Here is an 18,505-nt window from a genome sequence, read left to right as displayed (position 1 = left end):
GGAGGATCAGAAGACAAATCAGTAGCAGAAATTCTGGGAGGCGCTTGTCGTTGTGTGGGAGGGGTGGGGCAGGAGTGTTTGCCAACCAGGCTGTTTGAAGCTAGAATATGCCTCATTGCCGGCGTCCACATGGAAGACAAGACCAACCCTTAAGCGACATGATGGGGTAGGGGTGGGGGTGGTTCTATTATTGGGCGAGACGTGGAATTACAGGGTTTACAGGGTTGCTTCCGACCTTTATTCTATGATTTTGTATATTTGGAAAGTTCAGAATGCTCTGTGGTTGGGAGTTTCAGTATAATTCCACATTGTTCAGCTTTTTCTCAAGGGGTGAATTAGGCAGGATAATTACCTTCCTTAAAGTAAAAATATGTCGTCATAGGACACAAGAGTCCATTTGTGTGATAACCAGCTGACTTCTTATGCAGGAGATCCTTTCCTTTACTGAATTTGACTTTTTTTCCATTTATTATTTTTTTCAGTTTTATTGAGATATTTGACATGCAACATTGTGTAAGTTTAAGGTGTACAACAAAATGATTTGATGTACGTATCTATTACAAAATGATTGCCATAGTAAATTCAGTTAACATCTGTCACCACACATAGTTATAAAATTTTTTTCCTTGTGAAGGGAACGTTTAAGATCTACTCTTGATAACTTTCAAATCACAATACAATACTATGACCTACCCTTATCACGTTGTACATTGCATACCCAGAAGTTATTTTCTTAGACTGAACAGGGGACGTTTAATATAAAGAATTTTTTTTATTTTTAAAAATTGAAATGAGTTAATTTGCAGTATTATAGAACTTTCAGTTATACCACGTAGTGATTCACAATTTTGAAAGAAATTTGTAGCCCTAAAATCAGCCAGAAATAACAGCTAGTGGACAGAGAGATGGTTGGCGCTCTGGAGCTGACCACCTGGGCTTGTTCTTACAGATATCTGCTGACCAACTCGGAGAAGGCAATGGCACCCCACTCCAGTACTCTTGCCTGGAAAATCCCATGGACGGAGGAGCTTGGTAGGCTGCAGTCCATGGGGTCGCAGAGTCGGACACGACTGAGCGACTTCACTTTCACTTTTCCCTTTCATGCACTGGAGAAGGAAATGGCACCCCACTCCAGTATTCTTGCCTGGAGAATCCCAAGGACGGTGGAACCTGGTGGGCTGCCATCTATGGGGTCACACAGAGTCGGACACGACTGAAGTGACTTCGCAGCAGCAGCTGACCAACTCAGAGTTTATTAGCAGCAAGCCCTAGGTGTCAGATGTACCAGGGTCCTGCAGCTCAGTGGCAGGGTGGCACCAGCTGTTCCTCCGTTAGGTGATCCCCAGCCACTGTGTGAGTGACACAGGAGCCCTGGGTACAGTGAGGAGTTCAGAAGCACAAGTGGTCCAGGATCAGATCCACGGCAGGCTCTACCATCCGGCTTCCGAACAACAGGAAGTCTTCCAGAGGATGGCTCCCAGGCTGACTTTCTACCTCCTCCGCTCCAGACCCCAGAGGCCTGTTCTGTTGACTATTCTGGTGTTTACTTCCAGGACATCACTGACGGTTGTGCCCCTTCTTCCTCCCCTCTCGCCCCTCCTCATCCTCCTCCTCCTCCTCCACTTGGCTAATGGTAGGTGAGGGGAACCAGACCAGAGAGGGTCTGCCTCGTCCTTTGTGAGGGTACCCATTGTTTGGGACCCTGGGGAAGAATCTGTCCCTGCCCCCACCCCCCTCTTTTTTCCACTGGGTTGCCTTGCAGATTGCTTAGTTGAGGACGATTAGCTCTGGTGGATGCATTAGCCCACGTTTTCAGGAGGAGATGTAAAGCATGCCTGAAGTTTATTGGTTCAGCTATCTACTTAATAAAAATGTTGATTAGGAAGAAGATACTTAATTTCCCCCCCTAACTTATCAAAGTATTATGTGGCAGCGACAGAAAAATTAGGAAATACCAAAGAAAAATTAGCAAATAGAATTGTCCACATCGAACCCAGGTCTCCCGCATTGGAGGCAGACGCTTTAACCTCTGAGCCACCAGGGAAGCCCACTAAAAGCAAATCAGTTCTCCTTAATATTGTCACCAAGAATAAGAATGGTTAACATATTAATCCATTTTCCAGGCATCGTCATTGATGAGCAGCTCTGTTTACCAGTCATGTGGACCAGAGTTATAACTCTGGTCTTCCTACTTATTAATTATGTATGTCTTGGGCATCTTAGCCTTTTGGCAGCTCAATTTCCCAACAGCAAAATGGTAATAATGCTGTGGTCCTGAGGATTTGAGAAGATTTGCAAAGGTCTCAGCCCAGTGGTGGGCATGATAACGCTTGCCAAATGCTAGCCATTATTATTAGAAATGGTGGCAATGCAGAACCTTGCTGCATGGGCCTAGAGCCCAGACTTCTGTTGCGATTATCAATGCAAGCAGTACTGAATATGTCATGCTGTGTCATTCCAGGACGCTGAATTGTGTCCACTGCTTCCCATTCAGGACCTGAAACTTCTAGTAAGGTGACCAGGTTGTGATCAAAGTTCAGAGACTAGTAGGCATGCTGCTGTTTCCCGGCCTGGTCTCCACTAGGCCAAATACTGATTCAGAGGGCCAGGAGAGACTCAGTCACAGTAGACAAGCCCCTTGCCCTCCTCCCGCGCATGTATCTGCTTGCCTGCGTTCATCACTGTCCTTGGATCCTTCTGGAAGTTTCTAGTGTGAAGACACAGATTCAGTCTGACTCAAAATTCAAACAGAACTTGTTTCCCAGTAGTCAGTCCCAGAAATACACTGACTTCCTTACCCTTTATAAGACTTTTAAATATAAGCACAGAAGGGAAATACTAATGCCCATGAGTGGTTTTTTGGGATGTTGTTTAAAACAGGGATTCCCAACCTCTGGGATCTAATGCCTGATGACTGATGTAATAACAATAGAAATAAAGTGCCCACTAAATGTTATGCACTTCAGTCATCCCCAAACCATTCCCTCCTCTCCCCTCCCTGGTCCGTGGAGAAATTGCCTTCTGCAAAAACCAATCCCTGGTGCCAGACAGGTTGAGGACCACTGTTTTAAAACATCAGTTTGCTGGTAGGTGTGAAATACACAGTTCAGAAGAAATGACAGGATGATAGGTTCGATTTCAGAGAGTGGGATGTGGCGAGCTGTGTCTCTGCCCGTTGTTTGTGTATCTTTCCCCAAGGTCTAGAGATGCTGGCTCTTTCATTTTGAGAGTTTGTGTTCTCAGTTGCGCACGCACTCTCTGCATAAGTTCATGTTCAAAGCAGTGCTCTTTATCTCTTGCAACATCTTGGCTGCTGGAAGGATAAATGAGTTTTTCCTCGCTGTTTCTCACAAGCAGTGAACTGAGGTTCTTTCATGGTTTGTTTTCAGTACCTGCCACTCCTGCTAAGGGAGGAGAAATGCTTCTTGAGGTTTCCCGCTGATTACTGAGGCATAATTCTTCTGAAAAGAAAACTTGGCACCCGGAAAGCAATTGCAGGAGAGAATACTTTTCCACACCATTCCAAGTCTTGTGGCATGGTGGGGTGAATGCTTTCTGGCAGGGAAACTGGAGTAAAGAGATGGGCAAGGATGTTTAAGGGGGTCTGGGTTTGGAGGAGAGGTCTGGGGAAGACCGAGGTGACCCTAAATGTCTTATACACCAGTTGCTTGAGGAAATGGTGAGGAGCTACTGCAGTCCACGCCAGCACACTCTTTGCACAGAACTGAGCTTGTTTTTTATTTTTATTTTTACTTTTTGACTACCCCGTGTGGCATGTGGGCTCTGCATTTCCCCAACCGGGGATCGAACCCTTGCTCCCTGCAGTGGAAGCACAGAATCTTAGCCACTGGACTGCTAGGGAAGTCCTTGAGCTTGTGTTGTAAATGCCAGTTTAGATTTTTTTTATAATTGACTCCCACTCCTCAATGTTTATGCCCCTGATGAAAGCTCTTTCTATGAGTCATGTCAATATTTTTGTTGATAATTTGTGTGTGTGTTTGTGTGTGTAGTGATTACTGGGCCATGCAGAGATTTACAGAATTTATGAACATGTTCTAGCACTGCCCTTCACTGTGTGTGTTCCTGACCGAGGTTCTTAAGGGACTGCAGCCTCACTCTTCTTAGTTGCGTCGGAATGGTTTGGACCAGGTGCTGAGCGTCTTTCTCCCTCTGCATGGGTTTCGTGGTGAAGGAAGGGAAGGAAAGACAATGGAATAGCATTTGCGTGAAGTGTATAGGTTGTTGAATTCTTAAAAGGCCTCTAGAGCTTTGTGGTATTTATTACTAGGTTTCCTCATATTAATTCTGCTCCTTTGGTGCCTCAGCCCCAGGCCCTGCCGGACCCAAGTTTTATACCAGGTGTTTCCTTCTGCCTGAACATTCCCTGAGGCAGACTGAGCCTGTTAATGTTTCCTAAGTCAGACTTTCCAGCTCCTAATCATTGCAGAGTTCTTGGCAGACTTCCCTGCAGTCTTTATATTCGCTATTTATTATCGAGGGTCTTCAACACGGAGAATTGGATTCAGTCGTGGTTTTGTTAGAAACAAGCCTTACTGTGGTTGGAATACCCTGAAATGAAAGGATAGATGGGGAAAAATGTGGCTGCATATGTCCTGCTTGGCTCAGCGAATTGCCTGCCTGTCACACACTGATTTAAATTTGACTTTTAAAGTAGAGCGCTTTGGAAAATTGAGCTAAGCCAATTCTCAGTGACTATCCCACCCCCCTGTCCCACCCCAAGCATTTCTTTCCTTCTAATAATGTTGCATATTTTACTTTGTCTAGGATTCTCAAGAAAGACATGTCTGACAAGATGTCGAGTTTCCTACACATCGGAGACATTTGTTCTCTGTACGCCGAAGGATCGACAAATGGATTTATTAGCACCTTGGGGTAAGAGCACCTGGTTTCTTGTGTGGCAGGATTTATTTAAGACATCAGAACATCAGTTTCAACACTGATTTTTCTAGGACATGAATGTTCCCATTTTATTTGACTTTTCCAGCGATGGTTGGAATCACAAATATCAGATCTCATATTAGCCAGGTTTAACCTCTTACACAAAAATGCCATTTGCCCATCAGTTCTGCAGGAGTGAAATCTCATCAGTTAGGACTGTTAACTCAGAATTACTGTAATCACTTCTTCTTTCATATGTCAGAGGGAAAGTGCTAAGTGTATGGGATGAATGTTCAGATTAGTATTTACAGACCCCAGGGAAGTGCTTTTGCTTTGTAAAAGCTCTTATTTTTAAATGATGACTTGTTCGTTGTACAAGTAGAGACCAGACCTTCTCAGGTGCTTCTCTCTCTTCTTTGAGGCAGAACTTTTTCCACTTCAGATCACTGCGTGCATCTGAAAGTTACAAATGGCACCGAGTTCTTTAAATCAGATTTCTGGTGTTCTGTTCTTTCTTCAGTTGTTTTTTCCCCCCAAGTCCGTATAAATATATTCCCTAATGTATTCATTTGATTATCGTTTGCCTTCTCCTCCTCCTTCTATTGTCTGGAAGAGGAAATGAGAGGTGGATTAGTCCCGAAGGGCAGACACAAGCAGAATGGGGAGTGAAGGTGGTTATCTCTGTAAGAGTTGTACATGGTCTGTACTGTCTTTGCATGAAAAGGAGTGGTGGGTGGCATTGTGGTGTTTGGCAAGAGCTGGTCTCAAATGTGGGGACGGGAGAGGAAGGCAACAATTTCTCTAAGAACCTCATTGTCACAGCAACCAGAACTATCCTTTAAATCAGACTTCCTATTTAAAGTATGCCGATTCTCTGGTATTTTGTAAAGTAAGTGTCTTCTCAGCTCTCATTCAGTTACTCCAGCCTCAAGGAGCAAGTTATTTCAGGTAAAGAATTCTATAGCTCAGCTGGATCTCTCCGAATAAAGATTTTATTTTCAAAAGTCATCCAGTAAAAATGAGTGATCCATGCATGACTGCTTGATCACCAGTCAAGTGGCTTTTTTTTTTTTCCTGAAGCCTTTTTTAAACCTCTTTATACTAAAGACCCACCCTTCACAATATACCTTCTGTTGTTCAGTCACCAAGTCGCGTCTGACTCTTGGAGACCCCATGGACTGCAGCCCACCAGGCTTCTCTGTCCCTCACCATCTCCCGGAGTTTGCCCAAGATACCTTCTGTAGCTTTTGGCAGAGTCCTGCTGCTTGTACCTCTCTGTTGCCCTTTTTTTCTTCTTGGCTGATTCCTTGCTTTTTCCATCTCTAGTTGAATCTTGCATCCTCTTATTTTTCTGCAATAATAAGGAGCAGCAGTAACTACCTATATGAATCCTGTCAATGTTTACAGTTCTGTGCTATGTACTGTACATCCACCATCCCTTTAATCCTCAAACAGCTTTTTACAGTGAGCATTATCATTATTGCTATTTATGGGGGCAAAAATCTCTGAGCATCAGAGAGGTGAAGTCCCCTGCCCAGGATTTCACAGCTGCAAAGACTGAGAACTTCAAGACCAGCGCGTCTAACAGTTGCCCTTGGTGGGGCCAACTTCCCTTTCCCAGCTTGGCTGACTGCGCCTCTCTGGCTAAATTTGCTCACCCGCATCCTCCTGGTCTGCCCACAACTCTTATCTGAATGCTTTGTTAAGCTTCAGGCCCACCTTATACTCCATCTCTGGTCTGTGGCCCTAATTTCTTTTAATGGTGCCACTGCCTCTCCAGTCACCTAGGCTCACTTCCTGTCACTTGCTGAATCCACTGTGCCAGCCCCTAAAATCTTAGTACCTCCTTTTCTTCCAGAGCATCTCTTCTTAGATTTCCTATGAGGTACAGAGCTTTATAAGAGTTTTCCATAATAAATATTGTGAACAGATTAATAATAAGGTTTTCCCCTTTAACATGAGAATGCCCCCTTCTTTTTTTATATTAAGTTTTGGGCTCTAATCTTTCCTTTAGATGAATATTTTATTCCCTTGGTTCTCTGCACATATTTGAGGATAACTGGTGTAAAAATGGATTTGGAAAATAAAGTTTGACCTCTTTTTCCTTCTCATATTTTTTACATTTATGGAGCGCTACTCGTGGATGACGATGAGTGACTGCCAATTTTTGTGGAATCAGCATCCAGCGCTATTTATGTAACCCAATTCCATTTATATAGATGGAAGTTACCTCCAAATGGCTTTATTGACTCACTGAACTTCAAACTCACCTAGGGCCTTGGAAAGCCCAACTGTGTGACATGTAGTTTCAAGAGAAGTGCTTCTTAATCACGTGCAAAACTTGTGAAAAATAAAGATTCTTGAATCCCGTCCTGGAAGACGGCTTTAGTAGGCCTAGGGGAGGATGAGCACTTGGTATCACTGTATTTAAGAAACAAAAAGTCTCATGAACATCTCCCTACTTGGGAACCCTTGAGACCAACTCTTCGATTTTGCAGATGAGGAAACTGAGACCAGCAGGAGTGAGGTGATATAGTCCGGGTCATGCTGCTAGCAGGTGGCTGAAGGCCATCTACAGTTCATTTTCTTCTAACCTAGACTGGGACCCTTTCTCCTACCCATAACTCCTTGTTTGAGAACTTGATTAATTTACCAAGCCCTACATTGAATTCGAAGGCATGCCACCCCACTCCCCACCCTTATCCCCAGCTCCTGTGTGCACATATTAGATCTGGTGGCGTTTCCTTTTTTATACTCAGAGGGGCTCACAGTGGGCAAGGGTTTATGTATACACTTTCTGCTCTTGATTTGTGCATGAACGTTGAGGCTGTGACCACACAGACCCTCTTGTTAATGAAGAGAGCCTATGTCTTAGAGCTGAAGGAGGCAAGTTGCTGGTGGACTGTTCTAGACACTTCGATTCATCCACTAAATAGATACTGAGTATCCAGCCTGGTTAGGAAGTGTGCTGACCCTGGGTGAAGGGTGGAACCTTCTGGGTCACAAAGCAGGCAAGCTTTCTGCCCTCAGGGATCTTGTAGCCTAATGTATCATTTGTGTTTCAGCCCAGTGAGATAGGGGGTGGTGGTGAGGAACAGAGGCCAGGCAGAGAGAGCCTGGGGCAGGAAAGACTTGGAGTCTTCACAAATCCTCAAAGGTGATGCTGTGAAAGTGCTGCACTCGATATGCCGGCAAATTTGGAAAACTCAGCAGTGGCCACAGGACTGGAAAAGGTCAGTCTTCGTTCCAATCCCAAAGAAAGGCTATGCCAAAGAATGCTCAAACTACCGCACAATTGCACTCATCTCACATGCTAGTAAAGTAATGCTCAAAATTCTCCAAGCCAGGCTTCAGCAATACATGAACCGTGAAATTCCAGATGTTCAAGCTGGTTTTAGAAAAGGTAGAGGAACCAGAGATCAAATTGCCAACATGCGCTGGATCATCGAAAAAGCAAGAGAGTTCCAGAAAAACATCTATTTCTGCTTTATTGACTATGCCAAAGCCTTTGACTGTGTGGATCACAATAAACTGTGGAAAATTCTGAAAGAGATGGGAATACCAGACCATCTGACCTGTCTCTTGAGAAACCTGTATGCAGGTCAGGAAGCAACAGTTAGAACTGGACATGGAACAACAGACTGGTTCCAAATAGGAAAAGGAGTATGTCAAGGCTGTATATAGTCACCCTGCTTATTTAACTTATATGCAGAGTATATCATGAGAAACGCTGGGCTGGAAGAAACACAAGCTGGAATCAAGATTGCCGGGAGAAATATCAATAACCTCAGATATGCGGATGACACCACCCTTACGGCAGAAAGTGAAGAAGAACTAAAGAGCCTCTTGATGAAGGTGAAAGAGGAGAGTGAAAAAGTTGGCTTAAAGCTCAACGTTCAGAAAACTAAGATCATGGCATCTTGTCCCATCACTTCATGGGAAATAGATGGGGAAACAGTGGAAACAGTGTCAGAGTTTATTTTTTTGGCCTCCAAAATCACTGCAGATGGTGATTGCAGCCATGAAATTAAAAGACACTTACTCCTTGGAAGGAAGGTTATGGCCAACCTAGATAGCATATTTAAAAGCAGAGACATTACTTTGCCAACAAAAGTCCGTCTAGTCAAGGCTATGGTTTTTCCAGTGGTCATGTATGGATGTGAGAGTTGGACGGTGAAGAAAGCTGAGCACCGAAGAATTGATGCTTTTGAACTGTGGTGTTGGAGAAGACTCTTGAGAGTCCCTTGGACTGCAAGGAGATCCAATCAATCCATCCTAAAAGAGATCAATCCTGGGTATTCATTGGAAGGTCTGATGTTGAAGCTGAAACTCCAGTACTTTGGGCACCTCATGCGAAGGGTTGACTTATTGGAAAAGACCCTAATGCTGGGTAGGATTGGGGGCGGAAGGAGAAGGGGACGACAGAGGATGAGATGGTTGGATAGCATCACCGACTCGATGGACATGGGTTTGGGTAGACTCCGGGAGTTGGTGATGGACAAAGAGGCCTGGCGTGCTGCGATTCATGGGGTCGCAAAGAGTCGGACACGACTGAGCGACTGAACTGAACTGAACTGAGAAGATGGGGATTCTGATTTAGGATCTTGAAAGATGGGTGAAAGAATTTTAGGATGTGTCGGCAGATTTTGGAAAAGAAGCAGTGAGAGTTAAGGCTGGTCATTTAATGGTAACTTGCCTTTGGAATAAGACATAGATTAATGGAAGAACTCCTGGAAAACCACATTAGCTGGTAGCAGGTTTTGTGGCCACTTGAAAAATGAGCCAAACCTACCAATACCAGTTCTAGGAACTTGAAAAAGTCATGTAAACTCCTCAGAGCTTCAATTTTCCTCATCTGTTAAAACAAAAAAAAATTTTTTTTTTTAACAAATCAGTTCCTCTAAAAGCATTGTACAAGTCAGATCGATCAGTTGGGATTTTAAACATGGGGTCTTTATATATAATTTGAGGCAGGTTATTTATCTGAAATTTTGCGCACTTGCCCCACTAATCTTTTTGAAGCTCCCAAGTCCTCTCGTATTCCCATGCTTGTGTACGTAGGGTTCCCTCCCCTTGAAAATGCCCCCCTCTTCATCCTCCACCTCTACTTCCGTCTCCAGTAGTTCTCAGTTTGACCTCTTCCGCCGGCAGCTTCTCAGATAGCCTCAGGCACAGTGAGTTTCTGGCTGTATTTTGTCCCCTTCTCTTACAGCCTGTAGGTTATATGCTCCTTGTCAGTTTGTCTTTCTGGCTCCTGCATGAACCAGCCTTGAGCTCCCGAAGGGCAGGGGCCTGCCTCCCACCCATGTTCACATCCCAGGGCCTAGCTCAGTGCCTGGCATGGAGTGGGCCCCTTGGCTACCATTGGTTGGGTCCAAGGACCTCTTGCTGTGCCCCCGACCTGAGCTTTAGTACATGCTGTGCTCATATTGGGGCTTTCCAGGTGCCTCAGTGATAAAGAACTCGCCTGCCAATGCTGGAGATGCAGGTTCGATCTCTGGGTGGGGAAGATCCCCTGGAGAAGGGCATGACAACCCACTCCAGTATTCTTGCCTGGAGAATCCCATGGACAGAGGAGCCTGGTGGGCTACAGTCCTTGGGGTTGTAAAGAGTCGGATGCGACTGAGCACACACACGCTGTTACGCACACACTGAGGTCTCTTCTGGATGCAGTTAAGGGAAAAGAGCCACAGAAAACAGTAGCTTAATGTGTCCATTGCAGAAGCAGAGTCTTGGGCTCTTGAAGGAGGTTTCACTTGCTGCATAGGAAACCTCTAGTGTCAACAGCTCCCTGGCTGGAGACTAGGGCAGCCTAAGTTTTGCATAGGAACAGCCCTGAGTATTTGAGTTTTGCCTAGTGCTTAGGGTTTTATTTTCTTAGACTTGGTTTGATGCAACATTTATCTTTCTTCTCTTTGCAGCCTGGTTGATGACCGTTGTGTTGTGCAGCCAGAAACCGGGGACCTTAACAATCCACCCAAGAAATTCAGAGGTAAGTTGGGGACCATTCCAGAGTGGGTCCCTTGCCTCATTTGAAAATTCATGAAGTCTGTTGCTGTGTGTAGATATAGTTGTTGTTTTTGTTTTTTATTTTTAGTCAGTCATAGGTTTATTTCCCTACATATTTTTAAGATGTATGAGGCCAGTTTCAGGCTTTCTGAACTCTTAAAAAGCATAAATAAGTTCAGTGTCAAGATCAGGAAGGCTTGTATTAGGGCCTTCATTTTTTTTCACTTGAATACCTGCTGGTAAGCACGGATTCAGTTTAAAGCCTTACACTTGTGTTCGAACAAGTAGGATTTATGGATTGAGTCACAATGAACATGTGGTATTTCAGCAGAACTTGCTGTCCCATTGGGACCTTTGCTGTCCTTACACATCTCACCTCGGAGTGAAGCGTTCTTATTACACTTACCTTTTTGAGTTGAAAGGCGTAGGTGGGACAGTCTTCCTGCTGGTGGCCTTGCACTGTTGGCTTTCTTTGTGGACCACTCATGTTTGATCTCTTCCTCGGAAGGTAGATTAGTGTATTGCAGGACGTGTCTAAAATATAGTTGGTATCTTAAAATGAGAAACATTTTGTTGTTATTTTTTGCTGCTGTTGTGTTTAGCGCTTCTCAGCTCTGGCTGCGTAGTAGAATTATCTGGGAGAGATATTAAATTACATGCTGCCCAGGGCCCCTCTCCAGACCAGTTAAAGAATCTCTCAAGGTTGGGGGCAAGGCACTGGCATTTTTAGGGCAGTGATTTTTATTTACAGCCAGGGCTGAGAACCCAGTGGGTTAACTTTTTGACTAATGGCCTCTGTCCCAGAGAGTTTAAACCTTGCTGTTTGCAGATTGTATCTTTTGAGTTATGACTTCTTTTTGTTCTTACGTGATTTAGAAATTGTTAGAGGTTTTTGAATAAAATCTCCAGAAATTAGAATAAAATAGGAGGTGGTTGTTCAGATGGAGAGAAGCCGTTTGGAAGGTGTTCGGGGTTGCGCTGCATCCAGTTGGCGTGAGGCTGCCAGGAGCAGGTTTTCACCTGGGGAGGGGGCTGGTGGGAGTCCGTTTAAAAAAAAAAAATCATTGGCATAAGCCTATACACCTCTGTTGCCTTTGTCTTCTCAGTTCCTGCTCCATGTCACCTTCCAAAACAGAATCCTGAATGCAACAGAAAGATTTGATCCAGTGATCATAATCCCGTCACTCACTCACAGAATTAAGCCCTTCCTTATGAATTATATAATGTGCTGCAGGTTTACCATTTAAAAGAGCCAAGCATGAGGGACTCCGTGCCAGCATTGAGTGTGGCCACACTCATTCTGTGCTGAGGGCTCTGCCAGCATTTCTAGCCAATGAAGGGGGTCTGCTCCCCCTGGGAGGGGGTTGAAGCCCTCGAAGGTAGAGGTTTAGTAGCTTGTCTGGAATCATAGAGTTGGTGATGGATGGAGTAGGAGCTGGGATTCTCAACTTGGGCTGAGAAATCACCCAGAGAACATTCTAAAACACCCACTTTTGAGTTCCACCTCCAGAGATTCTCATTTAATAGGGTATTTGAGATACTTTGAAAACTCCCTGGTTGAGTCTCCCATGCAGCCTAGGTTATGAACCACTGCTATTAGGGCCTGAGCTATAAACTCATGGCTTTATTATGTAGCAGGAAGCTGGTCCACACAGTGCTTTTACAGTTGGGACCAAGTGGAAGGGATGTGGAGCCTGTTGCTTGGGTCAAACGTGAGCTCCTAGCCTATTCTGCACCCGGGCTCTGGGAGCTGGGAAAGGAAGCTGAGAAAGATGTTAGTGTAGTGTTTAGAGTTAACCAGTGGCTATTTGGATATAAGTTTAGAACATTAAAATCAACAAGATCATAGCCAGGGGAAGTCTTAAGAGATGTGTGTTTTCCTGGCACTAGAATAAAAGTGCCTGGTGCTTAGGTGTATATCTGGTGGCCGATTGAAAGATATTTTTTTGAGATAAAAGGGACGGTCCTGTAGAGGCTATTTGGAAAGAACCAAACTGGCAACCCACACGAGTATTGTTGCCTGGAGAATTCCATGGGCAGAGGAGCCTCGTGGGCTACAGTCTTAGGGTCGCAAAAAGTTGGACATGACTGAGTGACTTTCACTCACTCACTCAAACTCTGTTTATGGCCTGGCTTGGTTCCACCGGTGGTCACATGACAGTGACTTGATTTGTTGACTGTCTTTCCCCATAAATTAAAAATAAAGTGTTCTAGGTTGTGAGGTGCGTAGTACTTGTGGGAAATCTGGTTCAAAACATGCTTTGTGGCAGGCTTTGTGAATGTAGGTCACGGCTGCCTAAACTCCTCGTGGTGAGTGGGAGGCCGTCTGCACACAGGTGAGGGGCCCTGACCCATCTCCCGTTGCAGCCACTGGAAGGTCTCTTGCACCCCGGAACCCGGGCAGTGTTTTCCAAGAACCAGCCCTTCAATCGTGGTGTAGTGTTGGAAACGTTTTTTTTCTCTAAAACAGAAAGATGTTTCTTTTGAAAGGGATTACTGCCTTTCCAAATACAGATCTGTTTTAAAGGTTGAAGTCATTTTGATGTTTAGAAATGGTGAGTAGGGCATTTGGGCAATTGGGAGGCATTTCTTGCCCATTTCTTTGCCGTGCCAATGCACCCTGAAATTTACCGGACTCAAATGGAAAAGTGAGATGCTGGTGAGCGGCTAGTTAAAATGATGGAGTCTTTACCTGAGTGATCAGCCAAGCTACACTTAGTGATTTGGGTTTGCTGTTGCTTCCTTGCCAAGTTACTTCCTATATTGAGAACCATCATAATTTGTTCTTAAGTAAATGGAAACCAAAGGCCGATTGATGTAATACTCCCTGTGGCTTCTGACTTGGGGGTTTTAATTCTGGGAGCTCCTCTTGAAATCTGCCAATCTAGGGGTTAATAATATAGGCTGCAGGATCAGGCTTCCAGGGTTCAAATCCAAATTCCGCTAATTCTTAGCTCTGTGACCCTGGACAAATGGCATAACCTCTGTGAACCTTGGTTTTCTCTTCTGTGAAACGCACGATGGTATTAGTCCCTCGGTCAAAAGGTTATTGTGATGATTAAATGCATGTTCCAAATTAGTACTGGTGGTCCTTAGTTAAGGGCTTGGGAAGCCTTAGTTACTCCTGTCTTTAAATTCCCAGTTCTTAGTACAGAGCCTGATCCTCATAGGTGGTGGCAGAAGGTACAGAAACGGTATGTGAATAATGATATGAGAATAATTATATATGGTTCCTCTTTTTGTCTTTAAATGCTTTGTGGGTCGCAGTGGGTACATGGACCACACGGGCCTGGATTCGAGGCCCAGTGTTCCCATACACAAGCTGAGTGACCCTGATGGATTACTTAAATTTCTGAGCTTATTTCTTTACTTATGAAATGGAGGGGAAAGAATTCCTCCCTCATAAAGATACGGGAAGGAAGGTAATATGGCTAAGGAGCCAAACAGAGTACTTGGGTACACGAAGCTTGCTCAAGTGACTGGAACCTGTTATTTTTTCACGGTAGATGCTGATGAGTTAAACTGTTGAACACACTGGCTTCTTTCTGATGAGTAAAAGTACACTTCCAAGTGAATTGCTTTCTTTGTGATTCCTTTGAATGTATATCCTGCCCCTGACGTTGTTGTTGGTAGGAAGAAGAGATTGGCTGCAGTTCTGTTTCACGGAAGCCAAGGCATTTTCATTATCTGAATGAATTTTGGACCATGTCCTTGTCCTCTCAGTGATGAGAACTGAGGTGTAGAATCATTCAATTACTTGAGTCCTTTTGTTAATGTGGTACCATTTTAAAGCACTCATGTCAGTGGGAGGTAAGGCAGAATCTCCTTTCTTCCTCATGGGTGTCATTTTGCCCGTAGTCTGAAAATAGAGAAGACAAACATCAGATTGAAACTGGGAATAGAAACTTTGTGGTTAGTGATTTCCTTTCTCTGGATTGTCTTTTCCTTTTCATTCCCACCCATCCCTTCCCTGTCCTAAATACACTGGCATCTTCTACAAAGAGAAGATGGAAGCTAACAGCCATTGTCCATTTTCATCCTAGAAGGTCTGCTGTTGTAAGTTGAACCTCCAGTGTTGCTGGAGTAGAAATAACTGGGGTTTCTGGGAAAGAAGATCCGCTCTGGTGATGACGATGACATTTATTGTGTAATCCCTTTTTTCAGATCAGGGAAATTGTCCAGTTCTTGCCTTTAAAACTTGATCTTCTCAATTTAGGTTAAGAGGCTAACTTTGACCTCACCTTCTTGATCTCCTACGGGATGCTACGCTATCAGTGTTCCCAAGGTGTGAGAGATTTTTAATCTTGTAGTTAAACCTTTAGTTTTAGAAGAGAAGCTGTTTTGAATGGTAACTTAGAATTAAAGATGGAGGGAGGAGCTTGGGCAGGGAAAGGTGAGGAGAAAGGAAGCATTCTGACATCATTTGGTGGTTCATAGAAACTGGGGAAGAGCTCAGAGATCAGGCTGAAAGTGTGCATCTTCTAGATCAGCATCTCCCTTGTCCTCTGTGTTTCCTCTTTCTCTCCTAATCAAAGTTGGTTTCAAGTGCAGTAATCCACTATGTTAATGTATTGTGAAAATGAGTCAAGCATTGAGGTCCTTCTGTGTTCCAGCTGCTGGCCTTCATGATGAAGAGAGGTGAGATGACTTGAACACAGTCTCCCTGGCTTTCAGGAGTCTTTACAAGTGTCACAGAGAAATAGACCCACATTATAAATAACAGTACCAGCTACTAGGGGCTTCCCAGGTGATGCATTGGTAAGGATTCCAACTGCCCATGCAGGAGATGCAAGAGAAACGAGTTTGATTCCTTGGGTTGGAAGGATCCCCTAGAGAAGGAAAGGAGAACCCATGCCAGTATTCTTGCTTGGAAAATCCCATGGGCAGAGGACCTGGTGGGCTGCAGTCCCTGGGGTCACCGAGAGTCAGACATGACTGAGCACACATGTCACGCCAACACTGATAGAGCATTTACATTGTGCAAGGCACTCCCTGTGGATTCTCTCTCTTAGTCTTTGTTACCTTCCTCTGAGGTACAGATATTGGTGTTCCCATTATATAAATGAGGAAATGGAAGCCCTGAGAAACATAGTCCGTTAAATATCCCTTTTTAGAATGATTGTTATTCATTCCACAGACATTTATTGAATGCCTCCTATGCACCAGCCATTTATACTCCAAGGGAAGAAAGATGCATTCTGAAGGAAGTCAGTGCCAGTTCACAGTTAACATCTTTAAGGAACATGTTGAGAGTGATTTGTTGTTCACGTGACAGCTGTTTATAAGGGAGTAGCGGCCCAGCTGGTGAAATATCCTTCTATAAAGTACGAAAGTCCCCCCTGTTATCTAGTAGTTCATTGGGGCAAAGTAGATGATGCCGCTTGATGTGCGTTCTCTCCTGAGCTTTGCAACCTCAGAGGTGTCAACCTCTTCAGCCCAGGGTGTGTCTTATTTTATGCCTGATGCCTTTTGGGCTGACAGGTTGGAGGAGCTAGCCCAGCATCACATGGCTTGTGAGTGTCAGAGTCAGACCAGAACTCCCTTGCAAAGGCCTGAACCCAGTGCTTTGCCCTCCCTCTCTCTCCCCGGCGGACCCTTCCCAAAGCACGAGGGATCCTTCAAGCCATGGTCCTGTTACCTGCCGTCTCTAAATGAGAATAGACTAGGTTATTCTCTGCTGTCTGTCCAAGCTCTTTCTAAATTTAATTTAGGACCGTATGAATGAGAAAGTTGGAAGTCTTGGACCCCTTGACTTAATGCGTTTTTAACTTTTTACCTGTCACTGGGGCAAGCTGTGGGGTGTGCAGTCTGTGACCTGCTGCATTCTTTGAATTCTATTTGTAGTGCAAATGAGGGTCTGTCTCTTGAGTGAAAAGTTGGCTGAAGACTCCTGATAGCTCAGGATGTGTTCACTTTAAAACAATGACAGCGTAGGAAACATGGTCTCAGATGATACTGGGATGAAGAAGAGTGTGTTGGTTGGCTATGATAAACCACTCTGGATCTAAAGGCATGGCTGTGAACTTGAGGATCAGACTTCGGATCTTTTCATTTTCACTGGACTCTTCTGTAGTCCCAGAATGCTTGCACTGTCAGCCTACCTTTTAGAGGGCTTGTGGATTTATTTATTTTTGTCTGTGCTGGGTCTTCATTGCTGCCTAGGCTTTTCTCCAGTTACAGTGAACAGGGGCTACTTCTCTAGTTGTGAAGCGTGGACTTCTCATTTCAGCGGCTTCTCTTGTTGCAGAGCATGGGCTGTAGGGCACGTGGGTTTCAGTAGTTGTGGCTCATGGGCTTTAGAGTACAGGCTCAGCACAGGCTTCATTGCTCCAGGACATGTGGAATCTTCCTGGACCAGGAATTGAATCCATGTGTCCTGCATTGGCAGGCAGATTCTTTACCCCTGATCCACCGGGGAAGCCCCTCCTAGCAGCTTTGTATACTTGTCTGATAATAATCTGACTCGAGATTTAGTCCGAGGTGGGGACCGGCTCTTGTGGGAAAGATGTAGGAAAACCACTAGCGCTGGAGTAAAGAGCCCACCTAACCTGAGAGCTAGCATCTGGCCCAGGCTCTGCCACCAACCACTGTGACACCGTGGAGGAAATCCCTGCATTTCTCCAGGCTTCGGTTTTCCCATCTGTTCAATGGGCTTTAGCTTGGAGCTGTGATCAGCACCAGAAGCGGGCTGGTTACCATTTCACAAGGCAGCGCTGGTGTCCAGAAGCCTCATGCTGTCCAGAAGTAGGTTTCTGTTTCTTTGGGATTATAGGTCTTCTTTGTCAAGATAAGACAAGTGGATGAAAACAGCCAGGTCTTCTTCTAAGGCCAGGTGGGGACACGGCCTGGATCTTGGGTCACAGGGTCACCTGGACTAGGGTGGCGGTAACAAACTCAGCACTCAACTTTCTTTGACACCCGCTGTCCTTTGCTGCCCATTGTCTAATTGTTGCTAAGCAACATTATTTCAGCTTCTTGGCAAGGCCTTGAAGGCATGAACCGGTATCTTATTTAGTTTTTCAATACCCACATGCCAAGGGGAGGGCTGCCCTTAAATTTTGTTTGTTCTTTTGATTGTAATCCATGATGGGCCTTTCGCAGGGGGGCTCTGTTTCTGCCTGTTGTGTGAAATAAGGCAGAGAAATCAGTCTATTTAAGGTGCTTGTCAAGTATATGTTGAGGCACATTCAAGGTTTTGTATGTGCGTGCAGCTGCTTTGTGGGAAAAGTCTCTGGCAGCTTGTTCCGTATTCACAAAATCAATTCAAATTTAATAAAAAGATTAGTAGGTTTTTTATAATCTTCATTTCAGATTTACCCGCTTATCCCAATCTTGCACCAACAGACTCCATCTAAAGGGAACAACACTGTAATTTAAATCAATCCCCCGGGCAACATAGAAGGCTCCCAGCATGTCACACAGTCACTGGTGTGGTGCCCGCCGCTTGATTATACCGGAGTCCCACACACTGCACGCGGCCCTTGCTGGATTCCTGCCTACTTGCTCAAAGCTTTGAGATGCTTGTCTGAAGGTGCTGGGTGTCCTGCGCATGGGCACAGGAAAGGTTTTTGCTCCCTTGCCTTGGATGGCTTTGTTT

At 44.8% G+C, this 18,505-nt stretch overlaps 1 protein-coding gene and 1 long non-coding RNA gene across 6 annotated transcripts in view; one reads left to right on the top strand and one right to left on the bottom strand.

Annotated features, from left to right (window-relative positions):
* The first annotated feature begins 955 nt into the window (after positions 1-955).
* The window catches only part of ITPR1 (inositol 1,4,5-trisphosphate receptor type 1), a 324,295-nt gene continuing 306,745 nt past the window's right edge, over positions 956-18,505 (top strand). For all 3 annotated transcript variants that reach the window (XM_081528188.1, XM_081528187.1, XM_081528186.1), the window contains exons 1-3: positions 956-1,032; positions 4,786-4,893; positions 10,821-10,891. In XM_081528188.1, coding sequence (XP_081384314.1) covers positions 1,016-1,032; positions 4,786-4,893; positions 10,821-10,891 — 196 coding nt within the window. In that variant the 5' untranslated portion in view covers positions 956-1,015. The remainder of the gene's footprint in view (positions 1,033-4,785; positions 4,894-10,820; positions 10,892-18,505) is intronic.
* LOC145520778 (uncharacterized) lies at positions 4,962-17,862 on the bottom strand. Of its 3 annotated transcripts, XR_014064816.1 has the most exons (7): positions 16,685-17,862; positions 13,601-14,767; positions 11,315-11,460; positions 9,596-9,754; positions 7,170-7,320; positions 6,135-6,250; positions 4,962-5,505 (listed from the first exon to the last, which is right to left on the bottom strand). It is a non-coding gene; the product is annotated as an uncharacterized LOC145520778 (long non-coding RNA). The 3 variants fall into 3 exon arrangements; XR_014064817.1 differs by lacking the exon at positions 9,596-9,754 and having other exon boundaries at positions 6,027-6,250; positions 17,010-17,779; XR_014064818.1 differs by lacking the exons at positions 7,170-7,320; positions 9,596-9,754.

Source organism: Giraffa tippelskirchi, chromosome 9, assembly GCF_054371585.1.
Source record: "Giraffa tippelskirchi isolate mGirTip1 chromosome 9, T2T-mGirTip1v1.2.pri, whole genome shotgun sequence".
Classification (NCBI taxonomy): Eukaryota; Metazoa; Chordata; class Mammalia; order Artiodactyla; family Giraffidae; genus Giraffa; species Giraffa tippelskirchi.
The sequence above is the reverse complement of the archived record's forward strand: the minus strand, read 5'-3'. Positions and strand labels throughout refer to the sequence as shown.